The following is a 10,873-nucleotide window of genomic DNA, read 5'->3' on the forward strand; positions in this document are numbered from 1 at the left end:
TGTAAAGGGAAACAAATCCAAACTAGAGCAGAGGTCCGACATAACGTTTTAAAAATGTTTCACGTATTTATTTTTCAAATATTTTCAAAAATAGTTTCAGAATTTATAATATTGACGCCTCTTTGAAACAAATTGCCTCATCCCTATCATCACCGATGGTAGCGCCTGAGCGAAAATTTACAACAGTAATTTTACTACGGACGGTTTGGGCTGGAACAGTTCTCTCTAACTTCTCCATTTTGTCGTAATTATAACTTCTGAAACTATCACAGATCAGAACTGATCCGTGGCCAATTGGAAAAATTCTTCTCTCCCACCCTTTCAAAATATCTAAATAATTGGTGGGCTATAATAGAATAGTACAGACCCCCCCAAAAAAAAAACCCAAAACAACTTGCAGTGTTATTGACTATACTTTCAGTATAGCCTACCGATAGATTGTATCAATTCTTAAATCAATGCCCATGACCACTTTGAAAAGTCTTGTCCCAATCTCTGGTTGTTATAGATCTTACACGACTGCCTTGAAATGTATACTATGTCACCCCACGTATCCCCTTTGGTCTGTAACACGTTATAAAAGGTATCCCAAATATCCGGTAATTAGAAAGGTCAAACCACCGGTAGGTCCATTCTTTAACATTTAAAGTGACAACCACAAAAAGGTGAAATTATATAGAATTTAAACAAGACACAGCAATAAGTACGATTACCATAAAACAAATTGGTTCAAAATCTATGAACATTTGAAGTTTAAATTCATTTCTATTCATATCATGCCACCCTCTTTATGCGAAATATATTAGATTCCTATGGGTATATTAATTTTTACCTTCTGTCCTGCTGTCGCTTTAAATACTATTTTATACTTAAATAACACTTTATACCGTCATTCAAGTACCACTGGAGGTATAGGCCCTGGTTTTATATCAATGCAAATACAAAATATAACACAGACACACAACTTAGTCAATATTTTGATGTAGTTAGGCAGTTAAGAAAGATATTTTGTTAAAAATGTGTTTTAAAGTAGCTACCGGTCTAGCCGAGGTTATCTTAATTAGAGAATCTCCGAGTCTTTTTTGATATCAAAAAAAATCAACACAAGTCGATAATGTAAATAAAGAACGGGGCTGTGCCGAGTTTCTTTGAGTTTTTTTACTTTATCGACGAGAGTTGGTATTTTTTTATATCAAAAAAGACAAGTAGGAGATTTTATTTATCATACAACCCTTTCTTACATGCACAAATAAATAAATATAATTCTTTAGTATAAATTTTATTTCATAAGCGATATCTCTTTTGGAGATATCGCACAGTAGATTATGAAAGTTATCACACAAGTGATATATAAATGAAATGAAATGGGGTTTAACGTCCTACTGTTTTGCCCCGAAGTCCGAAGTGATATTGTAGAATGTGTTATTGGGTGATAAATGATATTATAATATGAACTACGGCACACAATCACCAGGAATGGCGTTTAGTGTTGTTTCGGAATTTAAAGGGCTTTAAAGTCAAGGAAGACAACATTATGTAAATATAATATGTTCTACATGTATAGACATGTATAGGTATAGTGTCTTATATCTCTGTCGTATTCAACGGTATTCTTAAACATTGCATGCTTATTGCTTATATATAATTCAGAGTCATATGACAACACATTGTCAATAGGCCACTATACAGGTTTACAGTAGACCTACTTAGACCCACTGAACCAATAAAAGACGATTGAACTGATTAATGGTATTTCATTGGTGCGTATTGCCGATTGTAAAGCTTAAGGTTTCATTTGATCACTAAGTCAAAAGGATTCATCATTCTATATTTCAATATGAAGTAACGGAGTTCGATTACTTAATAGGTCTATATACTGCGTAGCTGTAATGTATTTCGTATAAAGCCTAAACCTTGTCCGGCGAGAATTCTTACATCTAGCATTCGATTTGTAGTTTATATAAGTTCATAAACACATAACAGACAATGGAGAGTTGATCGGATTAATCACTTTCATCAAGCAGGTTGTGTAATAGGCTTTAACACAGAACGACAATACAGACACCTAATACCTTATATTGGCAGAAAATTCCCCAACAACGGACAATGGATTTATTTTCATACCAGGTACAGTAGTTATATTACCAACACTACGGGAGACACATAGACGTTATGTAGCTTTTTATTTTACAAGAAAATGGGAACTCGGGTTAATCAACAACAAGGAATGTTATACAGGAGTGTTCCACCACGACCACACAGCTATACTTTCCCTGATGATCTGAATAGCCTCCCTCAATCAAGTCGCTCTAAAACGGCACCATTGCAAATAACACCTTCAGACGAATATTCTCAGAAATTTAATTCCAGACAAACAGCTCGACCTAAAGTAATCGACTTTGATGGAGGTAACGTTAAAAATACCGAGGTTCAGCATTTGAACAAAAATGGATTTTATCCACCTGTGAAGTTAAAACTGATTCGTATGAGCGACGACAGAAATATTGAACCGCAGGTAAGCTCATTATAGAATACCTTCATGGTTTTTTTATTATTTCATCCATTCCATTTATTTCTTTATTTTAAAGTGGCAGAGTCGTATGGCATTTAGCAGGACCAGGCAGTAGCCTGTGAGTATGGTAGGCGCAGGGGCACCTAAAGAACTTAATGTTATTACTTAGTTTGGGGCCCCTTATTATTTTGTTTGTTGGCCCTTTTAGTCTTGAATTTACATGTTTTGATGAATTGGTAAGCTTATCACATGCCGCTACATTTGTGCATAAGGTAGAAACACCAGGATATACACCAGAAAGCACCCAATCTGATTATAATACAGATCTATATTTCGTTTCGTTTTTTATACTTACAATGGCCTACACTACATGAAGATCTGAAAAAGTTGTACTCGGCTTTTGACCCTATGACGTCAGACATTGATTAATCAATCAGCGTTGACGTTTCTAGTGGTTTACCCACAGTTCCGTGCATTGCACGCCAAGAAGTCGCCGTAACAGACCGTTTCATTGGCTTACTCCTTACTACAACCAAAACGCCGGTAATATAACAACTCTACTAGATCCTAGTGTAGTAAAGACATGTTTTTGATGAATTGTTAAGCTACATTTGTGCATAAGGTAGAAACACCAGGATACTCCAGTCAGCACAATTTACCGTCAATTTATTATTAATTCCTCCTTATGATTGTATTTGTTTCATTGACATCAGGTATCATATATAATACGATTAATCAACGTGTCATCACAAAATGACAACGGTATTTTAAGACATGCCTCCATTCATTAAAGAACCTGTTTAAATTTTTATATCAAAAGAAATGATTCATAAGAATGTAATATTAATAAACCCATAAGGCAATTATGACCAGATTATAAAGAATTATTTGAAGTGGGTGCATACTTTCACTTTTCTTAAATTTTACAATTTCTTTTTATAAACCATTTAGAATTTCCTTTTCTGTTTATACATTGTTTACAATTTCCCTTTTCCTCTCGTTAAAGGAACCCGGAATCCAGCTGTCAAGACTTAAACTGGCACCGATGTCTAAAAAATCGTTAAAAGGTGGAAGAAATAAACACAGATCAGCTTCAAACGGCTCCTCCATTAAAACAGAAGTAGAGAGAAACTCTCTTTATAATCACAACCCACTTCCCACCTTGAACACACCTGAATACGATTCTACAAGAATAAAATCAAATACTTCCATGTCCACATCAAACCAATATGAAAAAGAAAAAAGCCGTCTATTTGATAGCATCGACTCCAAAGACTATTCGAACTTCATATCTAACAACGAGGAATTCGAAGAAGATCTAAGCAATTTCCCACCAACCGCACCACCCCAAATACTCCCCAGTCGAGAATTACCCTGGGTTTACAGATTCAAAGTGAAAAGAGGTATGAATGCTGTGTCAAAAATAATGGCAAGCAAACCTCCAAGGCCATTGTTTGATAGTTGGTGAATACAGTGATAACGGCTTTCGCTAATAGTAATTTATAAAAAAAATATTTGCAGACAAAAACACCAAGTGATGCTTTATAGCTGTGGATCAGACATATGAGGCTGGTATTAGATCAGCGATCGTGGTTGGTTTTGAGCATTTATATTTTATCAGAAGTAGTAATTATTTCTGAATTGTTGCCTATGTGTTAATTTTGTTTGACTTAAGAGAGAGAGAGAGAGAAATGGGGTTTAACGTCCACTAGACACAAACATATAGTTCACTTTTATTTAACAGTGGGAGGAAACCCACGAAGTTGGACAGGCGACCCTACTCCTTGTCACGTACAACGGGGGAATCGAAACCACGCCAGTTGACTGAATGACAGACGTTATGATACAGCGCGAACGTGCTAACCATTCGGCCATCCAACCCCCATGTTTGACTTAAGACTCATGTCAATCGAGGGTGTGTCCCATGTTTACAAATGAAATTAAGAAAAGAATAATTTTACGTCTGTGAAAATATTAGCGACTCATAAGCGCTAGCAGTAGCTTACCCCTTTTCATACAAAAATTACCCTGTCTTTTCTACAACCATCTCTGCTTGAGAACAGACACGAAGATGGTTGACCTACATTTTAATTCCTACATGGACTATTTTAGTCGGAAACACTAAGTATACTTCCAGAATTTATTCCACTTCCGTTTTCATAATTGACGAATATGCAAATGTGTATTTAATCTTTGTGTGTAAGAAAGGGGTAAAACTTATAAAATAATACACTCATTTTTAAACAGGCATTATGAAAGAGCTAATATGCCTATTGCAGGACTTTCTTTGGGCCTTAAATGTTATATAAATTATTAATTAGACATTAACTTGACAAGACCATAATCAACTCTCCATTCCGTCGGACAGTTCCGATTTTAAGTATATTAGAACGGTTCAATCATTTAATAATTTAAATTAAAAATGGAGAAGCGAGGCTAAGACTTGAATGACCAGTACGGTGGTTACGATCAATGCGCCCATTTATTGTTAGAACTACAATCATTGATAACGTCACTCAAAGTACAGGAATTTCAATGAAATTTTCAATACATTCATTTTGAATTATCTATTTTTGAAATATTATAGCGAGGACGACCATTTTGTTTTGGGGGGGGGGGGTGGAGGGGGGCGGGGGTATCTAAATCTTACACAATGCCAGCTTTTCCTTACAAAGGTGTCTTTATATTTCTCTGTGTGCAGAATTAGGCTACTTTTTAGAAATACCCCGTAACCCAGTTTAGGCCTACATGAGATTTGTTTTCCACTGTCATCTACAGAATTGTATTTTTGACTTCCAGTTAGGAGCAACTGTTTTATGGACAACCATCACAGAAAAGGAGAGTAACAGGCCCCGTGTTCTTTCAATTAAGAAGCTTACAAGATAATGGCTCGTCTTATTAGCCCAGTTGGAGCAGAGCAGTAGGACGTTAAACCCCATTTCATTTTATTTCCTTCACGGAAATGAAAAAAAAAGATAAACAGAAAACAACCCAGGTCATGAATTGTCTGCGTCGTATTGAACTATATTTATATGGAAGGCATGCATTTTCGCGTTCAAATATTAACTTTTGTACTAGCTTTCACTATATAATATATACTGAAGTCCAAAAGAAAGTATACACACTAAAAATATGACTAAGTTTTGTTTAAATCAAAAAAATGTGATAAAACTACACTGAACACGTCTCTTGCGTCCAAACTCAATATTTCTAAGCAAATAAAAGGCAAAACAAATCAACATTTGTACCCAAATACTGCATACAATGGAAAAACGACTTTGTTTGAAACAGGACGAAATGAACAGTGTATACTTTCTTTTGACTTCAGTCTAGTTTGAGGCGGGTACCATTGCAACCAAGCCAGTAGGTCTATTTCAGGAATATGAAGCTTTCCGTGCTTTATACTGCTTAGGACGTTTGCAAGCAGGCACAATTTCATATATAGTTGATGAACAATGATATGTAATCGAATCTAACACAACTGACTGTTTTTATTTAATAATAAAAAGCAATTTGTACACCTTGTTGTTCTTAGTGTTTAAGGTTCGCTTCCACTGAAGGTGATATCGCAGATAAGTCTTATTTTTCATTTTTATTATCTTAGCGCACGCGCAGGGGTCTTTCCTGTGGGAGGAAACCGGAGTACCAGGAGTAAACCCACGAGGTTGAGAAGGCACATCTACGCTCACACCAGGGATCGAAACCACAGCCGCAAGCCAGAGGTGACCGGCCAGCTAGAGGTGGAAGCGCGGCACTCTAGACCACCCCAACTCCCCTTTGTACACCCTCTGTGACTCATTTTTATAGCCCACATTTAAATGGGCGTATTATATATTATGGTCATCTCGTATCCCCCCGTTCCACAAATTCTTATAGTTAAAAACAATTATTGAAGGCACCGGCGGTCTTATACAGAACGGGAATTATTGTTCATTTGCATCATAATCAATTATTCATGCATGAGAAAGAACCCTAGTCAATTGTACACTTCGAACGCACTTTCCAGAGTTATCTTTCCGGTAACATTTGGACTTACTGTGCATGCCAGATCTTAAATCTTTTGTTGGACTGATCAGTGTGTTAAAATTCTATCAGCAATCAGACAAACGAATCCCAGTTTCTTATTTAGCTCGCTAGGCTTACATCATACCCCAATGTTAAAATTTGTCCATTATTTTTTATTATTATTATTATTTTCGACCTGACGCGATTGTTTTACCCCGCATGGCCAAACTGTCAAACTCAATCTGATCATTTTGTAATATTATAGGGTTTATTTTAGTTATAAGAAAGGTGTTCTGTTTAATATAGAAATTCTTGAACTACATGATGTGTGACGAAAACTAGGGTAACGAAGTAACTTGCATTATTCTACTACTATCTTAGACTCACTCACCGACAGTTATGTCAGTATCCATTGCTGGAAGTAGGGTACCATAGTCCAGTCATCTCGTGCACGGATTAGTACAATTAACTAGAATAGTGTTAGCGTAAAACGGTGCCTATACGAAACACTTACCCACAAATGGTAATTGTCCCACCCTAATAGATGACGCATTATACTTCCTCTATAGGAGAGAGCTTGTTTGATTTACCCTCAGATATCATGATGAGACCGTAAGGAAGACATATTCGGAGCTCAAGGGGAACATATCCATAGCCTCCTCGGCTTAGAGGCTAGTGTGAACACCATCCCAAACCTAGGCTGCCTGTTTACAGCTAGCCCCGCCTGATCTATTTCTCGAAGTATGATGTGGATCAATCTCTGCGTGCAGTATGGGGTGGGCACATCATCCTAGCGCGAACCTTATGTAGAACTATCAAGAAGTATGTGGCTCTTGCCACGTTTAAGCCGTTCTGGGCTGAGTTAGAAAGGATGTTAAACTCTGACCGTGGATATTTTAATAACTCAAAAAGTGCTATTATAACTTTGTAGTTTGCTGTATTTGTTTAATTATATAAACTTAGTAACAACATAAACGGTGTTCCAGAGTCAGTTAAATGATGATTGAAATAATTGATCCCACAACGTGAAGTCGAAGAAAGGCCTAGAAAGTGTCAAATCTGTCCAGGATAGTGTCACAGTTATGTTTATTTGGTGCTCCGTGGTGTCATAATTTTGTCTCTGTTAAGCTGACCGTGATATCTGATAAAAATATTTATATTCTAAAAATCTCAAAACACAAACCAGGCAATAATAACCAGACTGGGTTGTCTTGTGGTCCACGATAATGGTTGATATCTACAAGAAAGAGGGTGAGAGAGGGGGGGAGGGGGGGAGAGACGTGGTCTGTAGGGGTCTTTAGCGGTGGGGGGGGGGCAGAAAGTTGAACCGGCGACCCCATCTCTTTTCACGTACATACTTGGAATCGAAACAACGCCACTTTACTTAATGACAAGCCGAATGTAAATCGGCTACCCAACAATGAGAGTCAGATATAATGGTGTAACAGAAATACATATGCACGGTTTTTAAAATCATATAAAAATTGTGACCTCTCGAGCCTGGGATCCCAACTTTTCGCAGGGTCGCGGCGGACTACTCTGAAACCTTTGAAAAAATGCCATGTTTTCATGAAAAGCATATACACGCAGGGGCCGGTCGGATAAAAAATGAAAATAATTTTGTCCAATTCGTCTAAAAAACCTCTTTTCTGCTCAACATTATATGGGGGGGGGGGGGGGGAATTGGACCGGCCATGGAGCGATGATGATCATGTTGTATGTGGCCGGTGCCTTTAACGGGCCGCCACGCCATCACTGGAGTCTGGAATGGGCTGGTATAATAGACTTTCTGGACCGGGTGTACTGGGTGTGGGCCGGAATTCGGAATCCTGCAATGGGGATTCCGAATTTCAACCGAAAATTTCATCGGATTCATAGTAACTGGTTAATCAAATGGTCCCATTTTGAACGAGTTAAATTCTCTTGACTCTTGACGATACAATGATAATACGTTAATTAATAATATGGCGATATGATAATTTCACAGGTTGATGGTTGTAAATTACTTGCAGGTCGGGGTTTTGGCCTAAATTAAACGATTTATGAGATATATTATTTGACAGAGATTATAATCAGATATGCCACCAAATCGCATATATGGGGTTCATTTTACAAAATTTCCGCGGTCAGTAAAAAGGGCCACTCCGACACGGGAGCCCGGGCCGGTTGCCGGCCCCAATCCGCCCCTATATACAAGAGAAAGACAGAGAGAAATGTGGTTTAACGCCCACTCGACAGAAAGGGAACGTTACGGAATGCTGAATATCGATAGCGTTCGTCTTCTCAAGAACCCAATGCTTCTGTCGCGTTCACAAGCTTTTCGACTAAGGGTGCATCTGGAACGAAGTTTCAGTCTTCTGTAAACACTGTTTTGGCATATTTTACGGGGTTAAACTATAACATCACACCAACATATTGAGATATGTACAGGTTCTATACGATAAAAACTTAACTAATAATAATAATAATTGTTGTAAATAAAAAGGAGTTAGGGCCTACTTTGTAAATTTTTAGGGGGTCCAAGTATATCCCCCCCCCCCCCGAAAAACAAAGTGTGACGCCCATGGTTTCGTCTACAAGACTTGCCGTCTCTTGCATGCCCACAGCCTTGGTATACATATCACATGCTTTTACAGTATTTGCGTGAAGTGGAACGGCCATTTTGACGGGAAGTTTTGGTCTGATTTTCAAGATATTCGAACTAAATTATGATTATGGAGTAACGGCGATATATTGGAACGGTTCTTAACATAAAAGTGACCACTAGAGGACCCATGAGCAAAACGCAATTTTCCATATACAGGCTATAATACGCACCAATATCGAAAGGAACAAAGATCTTTGGGATATAAACATATATTTAAGCCTTGTCCAAATAGCATGAAAATTTTGACCTGTAGAGGGTCTTACAAATTTTAATGGAAACACGGACAGGCGTTACCAAATAATACGTTCACATGAAAACGGGGCGTATTGAAACTAGACTCTCGACAAATGGGTAGGTGGGATGCATCTCCGGAAGGAGAGGTCGCGGAATACGGATCATCGACAGGGTCCGTCCGTAACCAAACCATCTGACACACCTACAAACTTCGTAATACATTTTGCCATAAGCCAATCATTAGAATTTGTTTGACTTCCAGTTCTGCCCTGTACTAAGACTTAGTACACAAGATTCGATAGTCCTCTTCGCCTCATGACCTTACACACTGTGTATAAATATAGAGTCAATCGGGTATCAACTAGAGCGTCCGTATCGGAGATCGTTGAAAATCAATAGGATATTAACTTCAGCCTCTAGAGCGTCCACAAACAACTTTGGACACCGGGGAGGTCGGGTGTTCGATCCCTGCATTGGCCGAGAAAGTTCATCCAGATTTTCCGGCGTGGTTCTCCCTTGTCAGTGATGCAGGATGGAGGGGCTGACAAGGAAAGCTGTCTAGTCGTTCGGATGGGACGAAAAACCGAGGTCCCGTGTACACATTGGCGTGCACGTAAAAGATCCCTTGGCAGTTGGAATTCGATATAAGAGTAGGCCGTTATAGTGCCGCTGCCCGGGCAAAATTTCCCTCATAGCACACTGTATGGCGTATGCCCGTCTTCATTAGCCCAGGTTAGGAGCAGAACAGTAGGACGTTAAACCCCATTTCATTTCATTTCATTTTTGGACACCGGACCGACGACACGGTGGGCGTATAAAAATTAGCTGGCATGTGTGTTCCCTTTGAAAATTACATTAGTGTGCTCAATAATTTTATAAAGATATTGCTCTAGGGCCTATACTAATAGACCGGGAGCCCAGGGGGTCAACCTAGCTGAAAAGTGTACCAATTTTCTCCTATATGGAATCAATGTATGTATATCTGGTATCATCAGAATGTAAGTCTGCCGGGTTTCTGGTGGTGGGTGTGGTATTCCACGCCCTAAATGCCATGATGCCCAACTAGGCTAGATTAGCTCAAAAGTGTACCACACGAAAATCTTACTGCAGTGTACCGTACATCTTCAGGTATTACAAAAACACTCTGACAGACATTTCTAGTGGTGGGGTACCCCCTGACAGAGCTATGTAATTGCCAGACATTTGTAGTAGTGGAGTATCCCTGACAAGAGTTATCTTATATATAGACCAAAGCTAGGCTAGATTAGCTGAAATCTGTACCACCTAAAACAGCTTTGGAGTTGTTCAGTACCACCACAGGAGTCATAAATGACCACTGCCAGACAGTTTGTGCGGTGGGTTACCCCTAACAGACACGCCCCAAAATGCCACGCCCCCAACTAGGCTAGCTTCGCAGGCACTGTTCCCACGTTCTAAAAAAATAGATTTTTAGCCAGAATGCGTAGGATACAAAT

At 38.6% G+C, this 10,873-nt stretch overlaps 1 protein-coding gene across 1 annotated transcript; it reads left to right on the forward strand.

Moving 5' to 3' along the window:
* Window positions 1–1,753: 1,753 nt before the first annotated feature.
* On the forward strand, window positions 1,754–5,114 carry LOC126810849 (uncharacterized). Its single transcript, XM_050536161.2, has 2 exons — window positions 1,754–2,515; window positions 3,519–5,114. Exons 1-2 carry the CDS (start codon window positions 2,198–2,200, stop codon window positions 3,978–3,980), a joined length of 780 nt encoding a protein of 259 aa, XP_050392118.1. The 5' UTR covers window positions 1,754–2,197; the 3' UTR covers window positions 3,981–5,114.
* The last annotated feature ends 5,759 nt before the right edge of the window (window positions 5,115–10,873 follow it).

The sequence above is a fragment of the Patella vulgata genome, chromosome 2, assembly GCF_932274485.2.
Source record: "Patella vulgata chromosome 2, xgPatVulg1.2, whole genome shotgun sequence".
NCBI lineage: Eukaryota > Metazoa > Mollusca > Gastropoda > Patellidae > Patella > Patella vulgata.

Excerpts from the sequence above, each read along its gene's own strand:
- LOC126810849 (XM_050536161.2), top strand. The coding sequence starts at position 2,198 with ATGGGAACTCGGGTTAATCAACAACAAGGAATGTTATACAGGAGTGTT. Across the intron at positions 2,516-3,518 it reads ACAGAAATATTGAACCGCAG|GAACCCGGAATCCAGCTGTC; the intron begins GTAAGCTCATTA and ends CTCTCGTTAAAG.